The 23,115-nt window shown below is 37.1% G+C and overlaps 1 protein-coding gene across 5 annotated transcripts in view; it reads left to right on the top strand.

Moving 5' to 3' along the window:
• The window catches only part of RALGAPA2 (Ral GTPase activating protein catalytic subunit alpha 2), a 121,517-nt gene that overhangs the window by 16,917 nt on the left and 81,485 nt on the right, over positions 1-23,115 (top strand). For 4 of the 5 annotated variants that reach the window (XM_085218663.1, XM_085218661.1, XM_085218659.1 and 1 more), the window contains 13 exons: positions 5,289-5,346; positions 8,072-8,115; positions 8,880-9,054; positions 9,581-9,696; positions 9,987-10,125; positions 11,121-11,320; positions 12,948-13,178; positions 15,153-15,326; positions 16,096-16,233; positions 16,986-17,134; positions 17,565-17,676; positions 18,373-18,610; positions 19,152-19,316. In XM_085218663.1, the coding sequence (XP_085074789.1) occupies positions 5,289-5,346; positions 8,072-8,115; positions 8,880-9,054; positions 9,581-9,696; positions 9,987-10,125; positions 11,121-11,320; positions 12,948-13,178; positions 15,153-15,326; positions 16,096-16,233; positions 16,986-17,134; positions 17,565-17,676; positions 18,373-18,610; positions 19,152-19,316 (1,939 nt within the window). The remainder of the gene's footprint in view (positions 1-5,288; positions 5,347-8,071; positions 8,116-8,879; positions 9,055-9,580; positions 9,697-9,986; positions 10,126-11,120; positions 11,321-12,947; positions 13,179-15,152; positions 15,327-16,095; positions 16,234-16,985; positions 17,135-17,564; positions 17,677-18,372; positions 18,611-19,151; positions 19,317-23,115) is intronic. The other variant, XM_085218660.1, reaches the window with a different exon arrangement.

Below are 23,115 nucleotides of genomic sequence, written 5' to 3' on the forward strand. Positions count from 1 at the left end.
ATATCTCTAACATTTCCTTAGGGTGCTTTGCTTGTTTTAGGATGTTGCTCCTAATGTCTTGCTACGTTTTGGTTGAAATAAAAAAGTGATTAAAATTGAATTCTGCAGAATTAAATTATGTAGTGAAGCTGGACAATATAAAAAGTTATTGTAAAATTATGCACAAGGGATAATTATTATTGAGTTCTTATTCCAGTTGGGCACTGGTTTCTAATTTCTTGGGGTTATCCTTTTTCTGTAACTTTATTTTTACTATTTAGATTTTCTTCATATCTGTACAGGTAAGTGGCTTAATTTCCATCCCTGTAGATTGTGTTACCATTGAGAGTTTCAGCTTTAGATCCAAGTTTTAGGTTCTGTTCCAGCTTTTTACTTGGTTCTCTTACTTACTGTGGTGACAACATTCACTGTTTAAAGCTGCCTGTCACAGTCTTGGTTGGCTGATTCTCAAGCTCTGTAGATTAAGAAAGGTTTATTTTTTTTTATAACAATAAAACTGCTCCTTTCTAACAGATAGAAAATAGCTTTCTGAACAATCTTCAGTTTATTCTGCTGTAATTATGATTGATTCATCTATTATTGTAATAACATTAATGTTATTCTTCTAGCATTCCGTTTTAAATCGTGAACGTACATGGTGTATATTTGGGAGATCTTTTTGTATAGTGTTATGCCTGGGGAAGAATATGTGTCTTGCTTGCTTTGGGCAGATATTTTTCACACTATAAATAATTTATGAATACAGAAAATAGGGTCTCCCTTTATGGAGATAGAACTGCTGCAGGCATACTAACTTCACTGAGCTCTTGGCCTGACCTAAATCAGTGAATAACAGCAGAAAAAATTCAAAATTACGGCAGATTTTAATAGTTGAACCTTCTGAAGCTGCTGTACAGATAACACCAAACAGTCTTAAACATAAAGACATAGGAGAGCTGTTCTACATTTGATATGGATTAAAGTAGGTACACCTGCCAGCGGACTAATAGGAACTCCTCATTATGTACAGGCTGTATCAGGAAAGCTATTTTTTTTTTTCCTCAGAATCCATTCCCCTGGAATAAACATTATTCTGAACTTGTCATTGACATCACCTCTGAGAGCACATTCAATCAGCAAGAACACATTTGATTTTGTTGCTGGTTAATAAGATGCTCTGCATAGTGTGTTGCAGAGCAGCAATGCTTATCATCTCACTTTTGTGCAAGTGAAGCTGGAAAACATCAGGGCGTAGGGATCTTTGGTGTAAGATTTGGTACAGCCTTGGCTTTCTCTGCATTCTCCTTCAGGGCAGTGTGGCACACTGCAATAGATGCAGGGCTACCAATCACGATATTACTCAGCTAAGCTGGCAAAAATAAAAGCCTTTTTAAAAAAAATTGCAGTTTTAGTATAGTCAGGAGGAATCTGTTTAAATACAAACCTCGGTGTTTTTTATTGTTCTTTGTTAAAATGAAGAGAGAGATCTTGCAAGCGTCCTGTGTAAACTAAGATTTAAACTTAACATTATTCCTAGTCATGCAGGAAGTCGGGAAGAAAAAGAACTATGGATAATCAGTTAAAAGAACTGACAGATACCCTGATGTGTTGATCAGTAGTAATACCTAATTTCTATTTCAAGTGTGCTATAATGGATTACCATATAGATGCAGCAAAGCACTAAGCATTAAATAGATCTATGTGTTTTCTGAAAAAGCAATATTATTTCACACTGTGGGGTTTCTTAAAATATTTCTTATTAGTGTACTGAGAAACTACAAGCAAGATGTCAATAGCCAGTTTGGATTCACAGCGGTGTTGCTAAAAGTCTAGGCTGGAGTGCAAGGAACTATCATTTGTTTTATAGAAATGGCAATATGAGTTTTTGAGAACCCTGGGGGTTGGGAGAGTGAAGAATATATTCTTGGAAATAGCAAGTTGAAAGGACAACGACCCGTGCACGTGCATGACAGAATATTATGTCATGCTGTAGCGCTCTCCTTGTCTTGTGGCTAATGCACATATGTGAAAATTACCAATCAAAAGAGTGTTCTAGTCTTAACTTTGAATTTGCCGAAGTTTTCATTTAGTGGAATAGACCTTTAAACATGCTAATGCATATTTGCACTGCAGGAGCAAATGTGCCCTCTGAATTTAGATGAATTCTGTTCATTTCAGTCTTCTGCAAAGCTCTGATATCTTCCAAAATCACTGCGATGTTAGTAACCTAATTTGATTTTTAAAATGACTTCACCTTAGTGTTGGGTCATCCTGGGCAGATGATTAAATGCATCTTTGCATTTTTCCAAAATGAACACATATTTTTTTCCTGGTTTTGAGATGCTGAAACGGAGAAAGGTGTGAGAAACAACTGAAGTGTCCCAATTTTTGCTGTGTCAGGAGTTTTTTGGGGGGTACTGAAGCTTTCCCTAGGCAGGAACTTCAGTCCTCTTATTATTTTTTTCAAACTTTAAATTGTTTTGATTCAGTCACCTGACAGAGATGCTTTTATTTTGCATTTTATTCTTATTTATTTATTATAGCTGCTTTTTTTTTTGAAACCATAGGCATGTTCTTTCCTTCTTCCTCTGTCCTCCCATCACTATGCAGTTAAAAGTATCATCTAGCTTTTCCTAGTAGTTGTCAGACTCTGCCACAGTATTTTTGTGCCAAAATTGCTTTGAACAGGGCTTAAAATCAGCTCAGATGCCAGAGTTATTCTTTCTCAAAATAGATCTGAATTTTGCATCTTCGACACATTGTCAGCTTATGCAGCTTACACCTTATTATAGTTAACTTTCTAGAAATGAATTTCACTCCAAGTTTGAGTGAAATTTTGCAAGATGCCAGATGCTCGTGTATTGCATGCTGTCATGCCTCTGGTCTTTCCCAAGTAACATTTAATTGTCGAGCTGTTAAATCTGCAGCTTGAAGAGAGGGCATGGTGAGACCTTGCCCGCCTCAGTGTGCTGTTGTGTTCAGGCAGCACCACCAGAGGTGCTTCTTTGGTTCAGTTCTCGATCACTTGGGATGTTCAAACTGGAAAAATGACTCTAAGAACATTGTTAAAGCTATTGGGAAATGGGTTTTGTTTCTTTTTGCAGCTAAGGAAAACGTTTGTACGTCATCAGGTAATTTCAACAAGTCTTTCCTAATAACAAATGAGTACGGCATGCCTGGTGTTCAAATGTATTTCAGATTTATTCAGTGAAATGGATGTATTTTCCAGGTGTATTTTTTTATTTATACAGAAATGCTTCATTCTTGAGAAATTTAATCAAATTGGTTCCCCGTAGTTAGTGTTCTGAAACAAATGAGAGAGAATTTCTATCTGAGGACAAGCTGAAGGTATCTTGCTTAGGGCGGCCTTTGTTGCTGTGATGATTGCTGTACTTCTTTTACTGGTCTAAAAAAATAGAAATAAAGTGCATTTATTTATTTGTTTCTGAGATAAATGTGAAGGCACGTGAAGGCTTCTCCCTGGGGGGTATTGTGGAATTCAGAGAGGCTTTGGTTGCCCCTCTCTAGGAGAGTTTTCCCCTGTGGCCTGATGGAGGAGCTCTGGGGATAGCGCTGAAAAAGAGCCGGCGAGGACATGAGAGGGATGTGCCTGATTTATTTATCTATTCACTTTTAGAAATGCCAAATACTATTTGGGGAGCATGTGCTGTGGATGTAAAGGAAGAGCAGTCTGTCTGTATGACCCGAGGTCTGGTTCCCTAAGTCTGTGAACTTGTCATGACTTCCATCTTCTGCCATGGGGAAGGGAATGCTCCGTCTTCTAAAGATTGTGACTTTCAGTGTTGTATACAGTTGCTGCAGCACTTTGTTGTGAAAAATAAAAATTGTCATAATCCATCTCTCAAGCATAGTGTTTTTAACAGCAGTAATGATTCGTGTGTAGGCCGTCTCTGAAGGATGGCCTAAAACACAAATTGTTGCTTTCTTGGCTGTGACGCTTTATTTCTTGTGAGCTTTTATGTGCAAAAGACCAGCAAATGGGTCACCACTGCTTAAATTACTTGTCATTCATTCTGCATCCTGCATGTGGTTTTTCTGAAGACTTGATGGCATTTCGTTATGCAGAAATTTTTTCTGGTGATTTTATTTGATGATTAAACCTCGACTGCTAGTCATGTGTGGGATTGTTCAGTTTTATTTCCTAAAGAAGGTGTCAAAACTATTCCCCATTTAGATGTAACTTCTAAATTTCATATCCTAGTAACTGAAAAGTTGTAAGTTCTAGACATTTTTTCTCTGAAATCTGTACGCAAACGTGTGTTCTCTTGCCTTTTTGGGAAGCTGAGCATCAGTAAGTTAGCTGTCCTCTACTAATACTAAACCTATTTGCCAAATCCTAGTTTATTATGCTAACATATATATGTTTAAGTGTCTTGAAACTTGATTTAAACACTATTTAAAAGCCACGTTTACCAAAATTAGACTCCTGGATAGGTTGGATTTATCCAAATTATTTAATAACATTACCATCCAGTAAGCTGACAAAAAATGTTTGGTAACCCCAACTGTTCTGTGCAACTAATATTATAGGACTCCGTTCAGGAAAGCGCTTAAGCATATGCTTAAATTGCTTTGCTTTGTGGATGCTCTGTTGAATAACAAAACTGAGGGGAAATGGGCTTGACCAAACCTCTTTCTTTGTTTGATCTGCCTCTGTTAGCATCAGTCAGAGGAAGATCGCCGTGTATTATTCCACATAAGTGCTTTATTAACTGCGTGTGCTATGAATTAAATTAGGCTAGCTTTGTGTAATTTGGCTCGGTTTCACTCAGCGGCTGAAAACACAGGTAAATCATCTCACGGTAAAAATAACTGCCCTGCTGCTCATCTCTGCCTTAGCTGGGAGATAGACCCCATTAGCTGATGAAAAGGCAGACCTAAGCCACCCAATCTCAAAATCTGGACTGTATCAATCTAACAGTAGTTATTACCAGACACTTCAGAAAAATGTAACCCAAAGTGAGCCTCTTAGAAGGAAATTCAATCTGTAACGTCTTCATTAGAAATCAGTTTATATTCTGAAATGCTAGGGCATTCCAGGAGAGGGGGAAGGGGAAAGAGGTTTGTGTCAGTGTTATGGCATTTATTTAGAATCATTCCAAGCATCTTCCTATGTAGCAAGGGAGTAAGTAATGGTGAAGAGTTCTAATTATTATAGCTATCTTCTGTTGTGTTTTCCCTCCCTATGTATAACCATTTCATTTATGTTTTGTGTATCAGTTTATCTGTATCCTCTGAATAAGCCAGTTTATTATGGAAAATTTGACTATTAGTTTTCTTTCCTGCAGAAAATATTGCAACTACTACCTGAGAGGATTTTTTATCGATGGCATTTTCGCAGTATAGGTAAGAAGGAATGGTTTAAAAATGTTCTAGTAAAAATAAAATCTGTGTTTTCTGTAATCACTTCCCTGGTTCTACAGGTCCTTTAAACCACTGAATGACATAGTTTTGCCCAACACACAGATGGTACTTATATGTGAGATTTGCATCTGAAAATTCTTGGAACATCTGGAAAATCTTTTTACCTGTCAAAATAGCTCTGTGTGTTTTTGTTCTGTGTGGTTTTGATTGCTTGCTTCACTTGTATTTTTGCATGAAAGCTCCTGGAATTTTTGTATTCTTGGATTTACTGTGATCCTCTTTTTGTCTCTTTCATAGCTTTTAGAGCATGAAAATGGTGAGGGATCTAAACCAGCACACCTTTTCCTAATTGGGTGAATTAGGAAAATGGGTGAATTAAGAAATGGAGGCCCATTTGCATTCACAGACTAAGTCCAAAAATTAAGATTGAGAAGGGTTGTGAAATCTGTGTTTGATCTCTTGCAAATTTGCACTGTGAAGTCTTTCACAGATGATCACATACAAGATGCTCATGCAAATTTGTTGTAATAAAAATTGCTCTTTGCCTAGATATAGATGCCATTGAACTTGGTCTCCTTTTGGAAATATATTCTGATACGTTTCTGCTTTCCATTGGTGACTGTTGTGCAGTTAAGCACAAGTTACACTAAATGCAAACCATTGGGCTGCTATATCACATAAGTGCTTAATTTCTTCTGTGGTAATCCTGTGACATTATTCTCTGTACATTTTAATTCATTAATACTTGTGAAGCACTCGGTTACCACAATCCGTGAGAATTAAAAGAGGAATTTCTGTTTCAGAGTTGGAATAGTGAAACAAAGAAATAAACGACAAAAATTTAAACTTTTTAAATAACTTTGAGTGGCCCACAGTCTTGTTGGCCTGTGTATGTGGAATTCTGAATACACAGCACTTCTGTAAGTTTGGCCCCAGCTGTCTTTCATGGATCCTTCATTCAGTGGAGGATTTGCCAAGCCAATTGACACTGGCCATTTCAGGAGCAAGAACCTGTGGATGGCATTTGTTTGGTCAAACCAAGAGGCTCTCCATTCTTTATCTGCACTCCATGACATTTGCAATACATACGCTGGCTTCTGGAGCAAGGGGAGAATAGGAGGAACACAGGAAAGGAGCTGGTAAAGCTCAGCCTTTTTTTCCTTAGCTTTCTTTCCATTCTGTCCGCAAGCAGGTATTTTGCAGAAGTCTTCATAAGCGTAGAACTGAACATTGCCTTCCAACACATGCCTAAAAAGAAAATAATAGGGTTTGATAATAGACACTTAGGGGGCTTGGCTTAAAACTTGATATTCTTCTGCTAGTTGTTCACCTTAAAGCATTCAGATAATAAGTGTCTAATGGTTTGGGTCACTCTTGAATATTGGATTACTGAACTTTTATTGATGAGTTTTTCAGTAGATAGTATAGGGATTTCAGATATATCTTCAAATCAGGTTCTAAAAATGCTATATGAGAAAATTGTTCAGCTGTCTTTATTTTCGAATAAGTTAACTTTCTAATTATTTAAATATTTCCTTTGACCATCCTTTGTGATCATATGCAGGAGACAAAGAAAACTTTATTGTCCTCATTTGACCAGACTGAATAAATTACAGTCAAGTGAGAGGAAAATACTTGTATTTTGATAGTCCAAACAACTTGCAGTCCACTGAACTAAGCATCTTTGATTCATTAACAACTGTGAAAATTCTACTTCTGAATGCTTCCAAGGTGATCACAATATTTTCTTTTGCTGTTTGTTGAGGTAAATTGGACAGTTTATGCTGCTTTGGGAGGGGAGCAATGGGATGTATTTCTTCGTTGTTGTTCTTTTTTGTTGGTTTGGTTGGCTTGGTTTGGTTTCCAACACCATTTCATCAGCTGTAATGTTTTTGTCCCAACAATGTATTTGCTGTTGCAAAAGAAATAATGAGTGGAAGGTGAAGGTCAAGGAAAGGGCTGTTGTCACATTTCCAGTTAGCACTGAGAAAACTAGAAGGAGATGTCTGCTTCACCACTTTACTTCCATTTCATCTCAGTGAGTCCAGAGAAATTTGCTTTTAGGCAGTTGCTTTAGAGCTAATGTATTTACGTTCTTGCTCCCTTTGAACAGTTGTATTTGGATAAATTTATAGCTGTGTTTGATAAACGAGCTACGAAATTTGGCTGCAGTTATTTGAAGTGCACCTCATACTTTGCTTTTTGCTTGATGTTTGTGTGTATCTGCTAATATGCAGTTGTTACGTATGTTAATAACTTCCATCTAAAATTTTGAAATGGAGAGATCTCAAAGGCTCACCTTTAAGTAAGGCTGTAATTCTCAAAGCCAGGTGAAATAACTGAGTTGTAAGTTCTTTTATTTTGTGAGGAATTTGACTAGAAACATTTTTAGCTGAAGAATTTGGTATGTAAGATCACTCTAATTTTAAGCCAGGCATTTGGAACAAGCAGTTGGCCTCTTGTTTTTAAACATGAATCAAAATATTTTGCAATTTCAGTAGCTGTTTGGTTGTTTGGTTTTTTTTTTCTTAAATAGACATGAGTATCATGTCTATCATTTTGCTTTTTATCCCCCAGAAATTTTCATCTTTTTTGAAGACCAGTGTAGTGACAGCACAGGAATAGCATCAAAGTAGCCTTTTCTGTAGTGTTTTTTTAAAAAGCATCTTAACATCTGATATATGCCTGTTTCATCTTCCTAATCCAGGGTCGATTTTGAAGAAACTTTTGCACACTGGAAACTCTCTCAAGGTATCTCTCTTCTATGATGTACTCTGATTTCTTTTTCATTTAATTTGTATGAAGCAAATTATTTTACAGATTTTCAGAATCAACATTTTTTCAGATCACTGGGCTTTTCCACTCACCTTTTAATTACAGGCTTTAAGATTGGAACTGTAGGCTATTTTAAAATTCATATTCCTCAGTTGTGCTGCTCTAATGACCTTTGTAAATCTAGCTAGAGAAGCTAGCAATGTATTTGCTTAATACTTCATTTATTCAGAACTCTCTGGCATGAAGTACATTATATCACATGTATAGGTTTCTTGGTTTCGCTAAATAGTTTTAAATCCATTTCTCTTACTCCAAAAAAATGGCTAAAATCAAATTGTTAATGAGAAAGAAGAAGGTGAACTTACAGAATACTCTGCCTTGGTGGTTTTGTTGCATCCCGGTTTTCTTGGGGATCTTCTGGTCCTGCTCACATTGAGGACAGCAGCTTGCCTTAACGTGCATGGAGCTGGCATTCTGTAATTGGCAGGACAGAAGCAGGTCAGCTCCTTGTCCTCCAATGGAGGTTGGGGCCATCATACACACAGTTTTGGTACAGCTCACTCTCACCCTTCTCTGCTCTGGTTAACTTAGCAGTAGGATTACTTATGCTATGACCAAAAGACTTACTAGCACAGAATTGGAATCAATGTATTGTCATACACTTTCTTAACTATTCAACTACATTACTGTACTTTAAAATTTGTCTTCATATTTTTTACTGCAAAATCATCCCCTTGTAGATAAGATGTGAAGGAATCCGACTGTTTCTTCTCTGGCTTCAAGCACTTCAGACTAACTGTACAGAAGAGCAGATATTAATATTTGCATGCCTGGTGCCTGGGTTTCCACCCGTTTTGTCCTCACGAGGTCCCTGTACACTAGATAACGTCATTAGTCCTCCTAATTCACCAGATGGTGAGTAAACACAATTTCTGTGCTGCATGTTTCACCTTCTCCCTTTCCCGAAGTCACTGTGAACCTGAAAGGCAGCTTGCAGGGACAGTGCTGTGTGATTGGTACTGTTTGTAGCTCAGAGGTGGCCTGCAATTGTCAAGCTATTGACATTTTTTTGCAGTGTTATGGCCTTCAGGTTTTGTCATTCTGAGTTAAGAACAATTTTGTTGTTATTTTTTTATATCGAGGTGAAGCCATATGAACACCTTACTGCAAAGTAAGTTACTGTGTAGATTTACAGCTTATTTGTTAACCTGCAGCAACTGCTTGTGTTAATCCTTCCAGACTGCACTAAAACAAAGGTTGGTCCTGTCCTCAGATGTCTGTGAAGGTGTATGGGAAAACACAGGAAGTCCAAACAGTTTTGGCTTTGTGCATCTTAGTAGCACATTAGTAATTATTAATAAATTGATCTTTTTATAGAGAATATTATTTATTTCAGTATCTTCAGGTTTTCTATGTTTAAAGCATTTTCTCTTTATTCTAGCTAAGATTTTTCCAGAAGAAATTACCCCACTTTTGCCAGCTGTCTCTGGAGAGAAAATTGCTGAAGACCAAACCTGCTATTTTCTTCAATTACTATTAAAATATATGGTAATTCAGGTGCGGAGGAGATGCATGTTTTTAACTATTCATGTTGGGAGGGTTGTGTTCTAACGAGCTTTGTTTCTCTGATTTGCTAAAGTCCTTCAAGGTAGTATTTCGTGTTGTGCTTTTTAAAAAAGTAAATAAATTTGGGGCTGTTGTTTTTTCATCTCTCGTGTTAAAGTGCAGTTGTTCATCTTTCTCATTAAGTAGAGCAACGTTTTGTCATCACAGGGAATGACTATCAGTATAAAACTTGATCTTCAAGCTTTTTGTTTCTTCTTTTCTTTTTTAATTCTGTGGCAAAGGCTGCAAGCTTGGAGTGGAAGAATAAGGAGAACCAAGACACTGGTTTTAAGTTTCTCTTTACCTTGTTCAGAAAATACTACCTTCCACACTTGTTTCCATCTTTTACAAAACTAACTAACCTCTACAAACCTGTTCTAGGTAAGTAGCAAGTTTTATCTTTTAAGTTAAAAAAAAAAAAAGTCCTTTCTTCCTTAAACAGAAAAAATAAGCATCAAAAGTCAAATAAAAGAAAACAGAGTTGTAGCTGTGAAATAAACAAGCTGAGTTTGTGTTGCTGGAAGCATCTATAGGAAGCACTTCTCTGGAATTAAAAGCATGTTATTTCTGTAATGCTCACATTTTCCTTAGACTTTCTCCTAATATTCTACTGAATTATGTATTAGAAGCAATAGGAGCAGTGTTGTCAACCATCAGGTGATACAGCCTCTTCTTTGTCACTCCTCTCTTCCTTCCTCTGACTTCCAACTCCTGTCTTTGCAATTTGCTCTTAGTGTCTGAATTCACCTCAGTGCCATTTCAGTCACGTTCACAACTGGAGCACAGTTCTTCCCTGCATTTCAGCTGTGCACAAGTGATTTTTTCCCCTCCAAATCTAAGCATCTGTGTTAATTGTGACCCAACCTATCTCTGTTTGGCATTCTTCCACTTTCTTCCCTTGTGTGTTCTCTCTTTTATTTCAGCTTGTGCGCTGCTCTTTGCACCTGAGCTAACATCTCTTTCCCATGTGCTGAGTATCCTTAATCTTTTCACTGAGTGTTCCTGAGTCATCTTCTCTTTCTCATTCTACCTTACTAATAAGACCCGGGGAAATTTATAAACTCAATTTATCTTGCAGACTCATGTTTGTTTTGGATCTTGTCTTACTCTTTGCAGCTCTACTCTTTTGCTTTTCTTTCTTTTGCCTAATACAAATCATAGCCTTCGTGAAAGATTTGTCTTTTGTGTTCTTGCTTTTCTTTAGAAGTAGTAAAGTTATTAATACAAGTGTTAAATAATAAAAATGGTCAGTCACTGCATCTGTTATTTCACATGGAAAAAATGTTGTTGGTGACATGTTCTGTGCATTTAAACAGTCTGGAAGCAAGTTTTTTAAGATGAGATTTTCTCTGTATTTTCTCTTTTTATCTCACCAGATATTCCTGATACAAGACCAAGACCTGTATACATTACTGCAACACGAAACAATGAAAATGTCTACAGCACAAAAATTCCATATATGGCAGCTCGAGTTGTATTTATTAAATGGCTTGTTACTTTCTTTCTTGAAAAGAAATACTTAACTGCTGTTCAGCATACAAAAAATGGAGGAGAAATGCTCCCTAAAATTATCCAGGTGTGCTTTAAAGCTTACCTTTTTTCTCTTTGGATGTGCTAGAAACCTTGCAAGTGATTGCAGCGCGCTGACAGCTGCAGCAAGAAAGAAATGCAATCCCCAAATGATTAACTGATATACTTGTAAATTGATTATTTTTTCTTTTATGAAGGAGGGATTCTTCAAGGGAATCTCTTAAGTAATTAACTACATTTTTTTCTCATATCTGTTTGCCTTACCGGATTTCATCGCTGTTATCTTTGGACTTTTGGAATTCAATCTGTAAGCTGTCAAACTTATTTGAGGCACAGACCATTTCCCTGTAACATCAAAGACTGTTTTGTTTTCTTCTTGATTATAGCAGCTGTTTACAATGAGATACAGAAAAATATTTTAAATTCTGGTTGAGGTTTCTGTAGGATTAGGGGCTTAACATGAATTTTGTGGAAATAAATTGTTTTAGGAGACTCTCTAGCTTCCCATTAAAAATCTAGGATCAATGTCAATTTTAGATTTTTCTCTTGAATTGTAGGTCAGTGTCAAATCTGGCTTGAGTGGAAAAACATTCACTAGCTATGAAAGTCAAACTGTATATTTTCATGTTAATTAATTTTGAAGTTCTTCATTGAAGAGTTTTGAAACCTTAGAAGGGTTAAGTGTAGCTTACCTGCTGAAGGTGCTTTTTAGGAACCTTTTCATTCTCATTGGAATTTTCACCTTCTGCTTAAATATGTGCTGTGCCGTTGCAACAGGCATTGCTTGGAAAATGAAATCTTTTCACTGAATTTTATAGACTACTGACACCAATTAAATATTTAGGCTATATAAAGATATTACTGCCTTCAGAATGGAACCTTGTAAAAGTTATCACTTAGCTGAAACCAAGTGTCAGCTTTTGGCACATGTTGACTTCCTAGTTGTTAGAAACTTCAGTGCCTGTAGCCTGTGCCTTGTTAGTATGGCAAAATTTTACAAGTAAGTTTCTTATGAGAAGTAGTAGGGACAGTACTGCTGCTCTGTTTGTCAAAGAGACAGCAGCCTTGTTGAAGTAAATGTAAAGCCAAACTGCATTTGGGTAATGCTTTCAGTTAGTGTAAGTAGCATTCTTTGTCCAGCAATTCAGATGCAGTTTTGTTCACTTTCTTCCAGAGGCTTTGTCCTCTGTATTATTGTGTGAATTATTTTAGCCAGACATGGTTCAGGATGAAATGTTGCAAAATAAATGGAATGCCACGCCAGAACAATATCTGACAAAGAGCTGTCGGGAATAATAATGCCTAAGAATATGCACCATGTATAGTGATGTGATCCTTTCTTTCTCAAAAATGCAATGGACTTGGAGCTGCTTCTCCCTTGTGCCTGCCAGCTCTCCAGTCCCACCGCTGCACCCCTCCCTCTTTCTTTCCTGGGGAGCAGACAAGTCAGTCAGCTGCAGGGGACCCCATAGGAAGTAAGCACAATATAGCATATAGGACCAAATTTCTTCTTGATTCAAAAAGTAGATTGAAAATTGCTCGTCCTGACTGCTGGGATGCCCGTGTGCTTTGTGAAAATGAATGCTGCTGCCTTGAGTTCAGAGTAAGTATCACAGATTTTTGGTATGCAGCGCTTCAGTAATTTAATTAGCTATATCTTTTCTTCTGTGTAGACTGTTAGTGTTGGAAACCAAGATAAAAACCCTGAACTGGAAACCAGCATGTCTTATGCAAGCGAGCAAGAGAGAAGCCATTCCAATAGCAGCACGTTGTCTGACCGCCGGCTCAGTAACTCAAGCCTCTGCAGCATCGAGGAGCAGCATCGGACTGTCTATGAGATGGTGCAGCGGATCCTCCTGTCCACACGAGGATATGTTAACTTTGTCAATGAGGTGTTTCGGCAGGTAAATGTGCACGTGTGTGTTCAGAGTCATTATTTATTGCTTCTACGAGTGTTTGTCTTCATTTTGATATCTTTTCAATTGTTTGGGATAAAAATACACGTGTCAATTCCCAGTCCTTTTCTGCTATGTTGTCATGGTAGAAATTGGTTGAAACAACAGTTCCAGGTCACATAAATTTATAGGAGACACCCTCCAGCAGCAGAGTAAGCATGCATGCTTTATTGAGAAGTGTTCTGTGTGGCGTAGTTAAGGAGCTCCTTGTACCAGTGCTTTTGTGAGATGGATGTCATTGTGACAGGAAGGAGCGATTTTGTCTGTTGAGAACCACTGTGGTGTTCTGCCCTCTGCTGGTGTGTGTTCAGAGTGTGTCTAAAGTTAAACTGGCTTCTGGGGAACAGAAGGTGACAGAATGCAGCACTTTTATTAAATATGATCAGTGTTCAGTAATTGAAGCAGATTGTGGCACTTGGATCCTGCCCGTTTTTATCTCTCCCTTACAGGAATCTCACTAGTCACTCTGAATTCCTCTGTGTTTTTATTTTTCCTTTCTTTCTACCCTACTTTTCAGCCTTCCTGAAAGCATTTTGTGTAGTAGCCATTCATCCCACTGCTTTACTAATAGTCTAGCAATTGTCATCAGACTTCTTCAGTTTCCTCATAACTCAGAGAACAACGTGCTTCCTGTGTGGCATATTTAATCTAGCTTTTGCTAACCCTTCAATTTCTGCAGACTAGGAGTTGAAGACTCCATCTAGCTGTTGGATATTGTCCTTTATGCTGTCTGAACAAAGGGAAACATGCTATGTGGTGCATAGATTTCCCCCAGTCTGAATAAGATACCCCTGTAATGTTTTTGCAGCTAAACTGACTATAGGAAGATATACTATGAAGTTTGTTTTGAAATGCATTTCTACAGCTTCTGTTGCTGTTAACTGTGAAGAGTGGGTAATCTCTTCATAGACTGAACAGATTTTTTTTAATTTGAAGCATGTATTTTAGTCATTCTCACTGAATTTGTAATATAATGCATGCAATACCAAAGCAGGAACTTTTTCTTTCTTGGGAAAACGAGGTGGATATTTTGGTACCAGATGGAATTTCTCTACCTTGGTTTCTGTGCCATTTCACCGTTGTCCAAAGATTTTCCAACAGTTGATACTAGTTAGTAGTTAGATTTCATTTTCAGAAGTCTATAAAATGTTCTGTGATCAAACTAACTTTAGACCACTGCAAGGAGTAGTACTTAGCCATTAAGAATATGGTAGACATCACCTACAGTTTAGTGAGTGTGTACTTTCCCAGGATTTATAATACTGCAAGAGTCTAACACACATCACTGTATTTTTTTAGATGCCCAAGATCTCCAGAAATGTGGGGAAACAGGCAGTTTTGCCCTTGGAAAGCTCTCACAGTGAACATCTTTCCAGAATTTTAGAAATACTGACAAGGGGTAGCACGTTGAAAGTAAATTCATTATGTTGTTCTTTGAATATGTTGTCAGAAAGGATTGAATGCCAGTCACTGCTATTCTCATCACAGTTTAATGTCTTGCCTTTACCCACACCTGCTAAAATGGCATTTCATATCCTATACTAATGATGTAATTCGAAATCAGCTTCTACAAGCGTAGGGTAGAACCCAACTTTCAGTCTGCCAGACCTCTATGCCTAATAATGACTGTGTAATGAATACACCTTAATTTAGAGAGCTTACAGTGAGCAGAAGCACCTCTTTGTGGTTGTCTGAACAAATACAACAAGGAAATTGTTTGGATTTAATAATTACAGAATAGTGAGTGAAGATATATGCATACGTTGTTGTTTAACTGTAACTCCTTGTACAGATGTAAAACATGTTTTCTTACTTTATTTTTGATTTGTGCTATTTATGGGTGGTGATGATGCATGTGTATATTTGTATGCATGGATTTCTATGCCCCATATATCCAGTAAAATCAGTTAACTTTAAATTTAGGCATTTTTGTTGCCTTCCTCTGATATATCTGCAACACGAAAAGTGGTTAAGGTGTATCGAAAGTGGATCCTGCAGGAGAAACCTGTGTTCATGGAGGAGCCAGACAAAAAGGAAAACAGTGAGGATGCAGTTATCAGCTTAGAGGATTCATCAGCGCAAACGGATGGTAAACATGTATGCTATCAGTGTTATTTACATTATTCTGTCTCCCTGCAATATGTTGTTTATCTCTTAAGCCTGCTTTGAAAGGGAGTAAAAATTTAAATTATATGGGAAATCAGGATTAAAAAGTACTATATCTAAGGGCCAGAAATATGAATCATTACTGAGTGTTTGGTAGGCCTTACTGAGTGCAAAGAAAGATTGCAGCTCTTTGAAAAATGCAGCTTCATTATTCCTTGTCTATAGAGATATGGTAGCAAGAACTTAATGGAAGTGGTGGTAACTGCTTAAGAACTTGAAAATATCTACTAATTTGCATGTACTCTGTCCAAACTTTGGATCTGTAACTCTAGGAACTTAAATTTTAAGTAAAAATTCTGTGACATCACATTTTTTTTTCATGTTCACTGTAGTAAATATTAACTTAGATGTTCACATTCAAAGCTACTTAAATAGAAACTTTGTTATACCGAGAAAGATGGTTGAGTTGTAAAATCAGAATCTGTAGTGATTCCAGGCATGAATTCAAATGTACTACTATCAGTGACTACAAAATGTAAGATATTTCAGAATACTGTAGTTCTTTGAAGTCTTATGAACCTTTAAATTCCACGTACTATCTGTTTGCTCTGAGATATCAAGCACAGACATGACTTCCTTGCTGAAATGGACATAGGACACAGTAGTTCCCTCTTCTTGCTTTTGCCATTTTAATTGATTTTGAATAAATACGGACGTTTTCCTTTCTCCCTGGTCACTAACTGAGTGATGTTTTTGAAAGCTTTCCTCTGACCATTCAGGACATAAGCGCTCATCCAGCTGGGGAAGAACGTACTCCTTTACCAGTGCTGTTAACAGAGGATGTGTATTAGAAGATGAGGACAAAAATGTTAAAGCTGGTGCTCAAGCTGCGTTACAGGTGTGCTGTGTTGAAAGGTTACAAGGCTGCAAGAGTCATGTAACTTATACTACACATTATAGTACTGTCATATAGCCAGATTAAATTTCATGTTAATTACCAGATTATAACATTTTGGGAGGGTTCCAGGCTAGCACTACTGAAAATAATACTCTTCTGACTTATATAAACTATAATTTCCTATTTTGGTTTAAGAACTTAGATAAAGGCCTTTCTGAAATTAAAAATCTGAAATTAAGGAAAGAAACTATGAGGAGCTGATGGTTTTCATCAGATACGATTTGAACTTCATTTATAACTATAAAAATGTATGTTAAGCCGTGTGCTCATGTCTCAGGCCTGGATAACTGTTTTAAGGTATGAGGTACATATTTTTTTTTCCCACAGTTGGTACTGTGAATTAGAACTGTGCATATGCTTTTATTGTACCTCATTAATTGGAAATGGTGGTGTTTGCTTAAGCATATAATGTTGGGAAATGAGTAGCTGGAGGATTGGCACTCCTACCTGACCAAACAGAAGAGTTACCTGCAAGACAATGGACTATGTGATATATGCCCTTGTTATCATGTAATGCCATCTGACTTTGATTTAGAATGATTTAGAACAATAAAGTGGTAGATGAAATGTGAAACTTGCTCTAAGGAAAATGAATGATTTAACTAAGAGAGGACAAGTATTCTATTATTCTAAGCCTTGACTTTTTTTTTCTTGCACTGTGTAAACTGACTGTAAATACCTGTGTCTTGAAGGTGTTCTTGACAAACTCTGCAAATGTTTTTTTACTGGAACCATGCATTGAAGTCCCCGTGCTTCTGAAGGAGCAAGTTGATGCTTGCAAGGCAGTTCTCAGTATTTTTAGGCGCATGATAATGGAACTATCAATGAATAAAAAGACATGGTAAGTTTAATATATTCTATGCCTAAGAGAAGAATATTAATATTTAGCTGTTATGGGACAATTATTGGGAAGGGGAGAGAGTGAGAGAGAACTTACTCAGTGATGGGCCTTGTTACATATGCCACGCTTACAACTTGCATCTGAATTGATTTATGAGGTTGTAGGTTCTGCTGTGTCTTCATCAAAGTGCTTTTTGATTTCAAAGTTCTGCTCATTACTTCCATTCCTGAGTTTTTCTTCTCAAAAATTAAGTTCTACAGCCCACAGTCAACTGGTGTTATTTTGCAAAAATTCTGTTGAAATCTTTGTGTGATCACATTCTCAATGTGTAAAGTTTACTGAGGATTAACAGGTTTTTTGTTGCGTGAAAATGAACAAGAATGATCAATAGAAACTGTGAACAAAAAGTACAATTTTATTTTGGAACCAGGGAGCAGATGTTACAGATACTCCTCAGAATAACAGAAGCAGTGATGCAGAAGCCAAAAGAAAACCAAATAAAGGATACGTTTGCTCAGAGCATGTCAGGATTACTTTTCCGAGTGAGTATTTTCTGTGTGTTTGGCACCAGTTTTCCATGCCCATAGTTTTGCTTAAGTACTATTGCACAGTACTATGCAATGTATTTGTAAAACATGAAGAAGTTCTCCTTTGCAGTAATACAGCTAATTGTTTTAAGACAGATTCCAGGTGTCAGAAGCAGTTGATTTGATCTATTCTTCAGGGCTGTGTTGCAAACTGTGCTAGCACAGGCAGATAGTCTAATTGTAGGATATCTTCAGTGAGTAGCTCTACACTGTGAGCTGTATGCAACTTCTTGTAGAAGTTCATCTGGCAAGTCAAAACTAAGTCACACTTAAGAAGATGAAAATCTGTGTGCATCCATTTGTACATGATGTGTTCAGACCCGAATGTTGCAGACATAACTCCAGCTCTATAATCATTTGAAAGGTGTTGCGATGATCAGTTCTGTTTTCTACTCTATTATTATTGCTCTATGAATAATATATTAGCTTACCAGGAGAAATAGAGACCAGCTGAAGCATCTGTTTCAGAATTTTTAAATTTCCTTGGTCAGTAACTTTTAGGAATATCTACCCACTCATTTCTGGGAATGTTTTTTGATGAATAGTATCTATGTATCTGTGTGTCACTGCTAATCAGTACTAATATGCAAGATGGTGTTGTGTGAATTTCAGCAAAGATGTGTGACCTGTCACTTGTTTATTTCCTCCTAGACTCTCATTGTGGCTTGGATCAGAGCAAACCTGAGCGTCTACATTTCTCGGGAGCTGTGGGATGAGCTTCTTAGCGTTCTGTCTTCCCTGACTGACTGGGAGGAGCTCATAAATGAGTGGGCCAACATCATGGACTCTCTAACAGCAGTGCTAGCAAGAACTGTGTACGGGGTGGAAATGACTAACTTACCCTTGGATAAGCTCAGTGAACAGAAAGAAAAAAAGCAGAGAGGAAAGGGTTAGTCCCCATGCTTCAGTGCTTTTTGTATCAAACAAGTTAAATATTCAAGTTTAAACTTTAAAAGATCTAACATTAAATACCTCTTAATCTTGTGTAAGAACCTGATTAATCAAATTTGAAGGGCTTTGGATTTTTATGTTCATTGTGCTAGGAAGGGTAATTGGGGTCAATAGATGGTAGCTGGTTAGCAGATTTTAGTATGTGCTCAAAATGATTTTTTTCTGTGCAGCAGGAATGAATCATGATTTCTTGTGCTATATTCTGGCGTAGTCATCAATGTCAAAATTCTTTTCCATGTAATTTTATTAAACTTTGTGAATTACAGTATTTCGACTGCATTCATATGCTGCTTTGCAATTGGTGCACATAGTTGAATTTTTACTGTGATTCTAAAGCAATTACTACATCAGCTACACTGATTTGAAGATGAATTTTTTTTTCCATGTTGGAATGCCTGTAAGTTCATTCAAACCCTAGAAGAATAAATGACAGAGCTAAATACAATACTAAATGCTAGAATAATTTTGTTTTTTCTTAGGTGGTGTTTTAGAGCCTCAGAAGACAGCTGTAGTGGGAAGATCTTTTTCATTAAGCTGGAAGAGTCATCCTGAAGTTGTGGAGCCCATGAGATTCAGAAGTGCCACCACCTCTGGAGCTCCCGGAGTTGAGAAAGCAAGAAATATTGTTCGTCAGAGAGCAACAGGTTAGATCTTCACTAGATATCTTATTCCCAAACATGCAGTAACATTCCAGTTTTATATCTGCCTTTGAGTTCTGACTACTTCCAAAAATGCAACTAAATTAAACGTAGATGTTGCATACCTGAGTCTGGATGGCTGCAGGGCTATAAATGTGAATGAAAGATCAAAATATTTTGGAAAACACTGAATGCATACTCTTAAATGCATTATGCTTAGTTTCTAAACTTTCTTGCTGCTTGCTTTTTACTGTAATAACAAGATGAAGCCGGTATTTAATAAGCATCCTTTCTTATTTATTTACTTCCTTCTTAATGATGTAACAATTTATAGCATCTCATTTTCCTTTTTTTCTTCTCATGTTTAATTCTGGACAGAAAAAGTATAGTGGTAAACAGAAGGGAGAATGGGGTTTAGGAATGATGGGGGAATGTCTGAGGCTCCAGGTGTTGAAAGAGATACCTAATTTTTCAAGCATATCAGAGGCCTGAATTTGGTCTCTGTTTTATGGTAGTGAGTCTATTCTAACTCAGTGGGCTATGGATTAAGACTCTTCATAGAAAGTCTTCTCTGTTTTTTAATAGAAGTTGTTTTTCTAAGCAGTCTTTCCTCATTCATAATAGATTAGTTATGTTTCTTACCAGCAAAATATGAAGGTGAGCCAGTATGTCTTTTCTGGCTACAGAGAAGTTTATTTGGTGGGCAGCAGATTGGTTGTCAGACTAAAGGATGAACTTCATGTGTAATAATACTCTGGTTTCATTTTGTGTCTTACGATCACATAAAGTAGAATTATTCTGGCTTTCATAGGATTTCTGGTGATCAGTGATTCCCAAATCAGCAGATATAAAAACCCCTTATATTTGCACATGCAGATATAGCAAATAATGATTTCAAATAGTCTGATGTCTATCTATTTCCTAAGAGTAAGACTTTCTAGGAGACCAGAACTCAGCTACTAAAATTCCAGGTGTTATCTTTCAGAGAGAAATGTAGCAGTCCTTATAGGGATTAGAGAAATAGTCAGGGAAGGACTTTATGTAGCAGAATGGAGATCTGGGGAAAGCATCTCCTGCCCTGGGGCTTTTTTTTTTTTTTTTTTCCCCTCCCTCACTGAAGAATAAAGGGGAAAAAACCCCACACACCTACATCAGCATAACAAACACAAGGATGACTTTATTTTGATCTTCTGCTTGCATTGGGAGTTAAATAGTTAATAGCAGGGTATTAATGCAGCACCCCACCATCCTGCTTGAATATTTTTTCCTTTTTCCTTTTTTCTTCTCTGAGAATCAGCATTGGCATTGTTGTGAACAAAAAGGGAATCAACACAGCAAATACCTGATGCATTTCTAGTACAGTTGGTGAAAAATTGATGCATTTTTCTAAAGGAGACTTCAAGCTTATGCCAACTGGATGTTAATCATTAATATATTTTAATAACTTGTTTTAATGATGATAGAAATCTTCTAAAGCATTAGCTACCTTGGAAGGTGTTTTTCTTGTGGCCTGAGAAAGTATATAATGTACAGGTTACAAAAGGGACACTGCTCATCTCTCTTACAGATGATGAGAGAAGCTGCCAGCAAAATAATACTGAATACAACGTTTAACACTTTGCTATCTTTGAGATTATTTTCTCCTTTTGCAAAAGTGCAGAGTTCCAGCAGTATTTTGAGTGCTTCTAGCTTCACTATTGACTGAAGAATCCAAACCCCATCTCATAACTTGCATGTTTCATCATCTTGTTAGTAAGTGGAGAAAGCAAGTATGCCAAAAGCAGTGTCTGCAGAATAATTCAGGGTGTAAGCTGCTTCAGGTCATGAAGCACCTGCTCAAAGCAAGGTCAGCAGTACTGCCAGACAAGTGCACTCAGCGCTTCATCAAGGCTGGAGCAAGGATCCTTAGTTTAAAAAAAACAACCTAATAGTGGTAGCTGTATCTTTAGATTGACTTCTAAGAGGCACACTATCTCACTTCTCAGATCAGAATGCATTGTTTTCAGCCAAGATGAGTGAATGGAAGAGGTAGCTAGTTTTTGGGGCAGGAGGGAGCATTGCTAGCAGAAAGTAAGCTGAATAAGTTTTCCATTTTTTGTTTTGAGCTGCATGTACTGCTAATGGTACTGCAATGAGAAGAAACAAGGGTAAGTCAAATAAGCTCGTGCATAGTAATCACAGGCTGACAAAAGGAAAGATTCCACATTGTATTTCAGTGGCTGAGATACATTGTATGTTATTAACTTAGGGATAGCAGGAAATATTGCAGAGCTTGACACTGTAAGATTCTTTCAAAAGCTTTGTTTTTCGTTTTATCATGACATTCCAAATCCAAATATTTTCCTGTTTTCTGACATAATTGTTGCTTTATTTTTTTCCTGGAAGCTAAGCGAAGCCAGTCTATCAGCAACTGTGTTCATCTTTATGAGGCTTTGCCAGCTACTAAAAGTGTACCTCTTCTGCTTCACACTGTGAGCTCTCTCTTACCTGGTATCTCTTACACTTCTTGCTCTCACAGACTGTCAGGTACTGTACTTTAAAGTCATCTTTTATATAAATGTTCTTTATATTTTTAAGCTTTTCTGTCTGCTCTCTTTCTGTCCAGTTAATTATTCTTAAGGAGCGTGGAATGAGATGTTTTGCACTGGTTCTGTTTCTCTTTCCTGGATCTGTTCCAAACACAGCGTTAAGTAATGGTGGTTGCAGGTAGGAGTAGAGCAGATTCAGTGGAAATGTACCTTGCTCTTTTTCAAAGCAGGAAAGGGTTAAAAAAAAAAAACATGGTCACTTCTAATGGTTTTTGTTGTTCTGTCACTGGAACTGGATTCATTACCAATGTAAGTAACCTTTTCAGAGGAAAAGAGGACAGGAAGGTCTTCTCAAGGAGCTGCAATAGAAACTAGTTGTGTGCACGAATGTATGAGATATCACAAGCAAAATGTGCCAAAAAAGAAGTGCAGCAGGTTGAGCTGCTGGTACTTGATTTTAAAAGAAAAAACTCATTCCCTCGGTGTCACACTCAGTTACAAATCAGTGCTTACAAATGTGGATCTTTTTTCCTTAAAGAATTTTTTCTGTAATTAATGACTCTAGAAGCAATTATGAAAGGTTTGTCAGTGCCTCTTAGCTTTCATGTAGTATTTGATTTCTCTCAAAAGTACCGCAAGCAACGCTGGTTTTGTTTATTTAAATATTAAAAGATTAACATGAATTACAATTTTATTGGGTTTATATTTCCTAATAATAAAAGTAAAAATTCCTAGAATTACTGAATAAATGATTTTCTCCATGTTTTTGTTTTCAAGTACTTGATTTACTGAAAGTTCCCAAGCAACACATACCTGATGTACAAAGAGTTAGGAATGCAGAAACCGAAACTAGAGAAATTTTGCACGTGGTGCAAATTGTGGCTCTTTGGTGATTCCTATTCCATGAAATATCTTGAGTGTTTTTCATCCCATGTTGTTGGTTTTGGTCATAATCTTGAAATTGTTCAAGCTACTTGATATGGGCATTGACCTGAACGGTGGGGTTTCGTGTATTTGTTGCCTTCAGTAAAGCTTTGATACTGGCAGTGATACTTTGGGGTCAATGAACACCAGAACATTTGGGTTTTGCAAGCATGGGTTTGTGAGGCAGTTTACTGAAATAGAAATGATGTATATTGTAATATGGGTAGTGACTGAGCTCAGTTAGTGCATATTGAGTAAAGGAAGCATGCTGTCCTCCTCCTGCATGCTCCTGCTGCAGTCAGTGCAGGTAGGTGCAATCTTGTACCCTGAGGGGCTTTGCTTCTTGCTCCTTA

This window comes from Meleagris gallopavo, chromosome 2 (assembly GCF_905368555.1).
Source record: "Meleagris gallopavo chromosome 2, MGAL_WU_HG_1.1, whole genome shotgun sequence".
In the NCBI taxonomy this organism is placed as follows: Eukaryota; Metazoa; Chordata; class Aves; order Galliformes; family Phasianidae; genus Meleagris; species Meleagris gallopavo.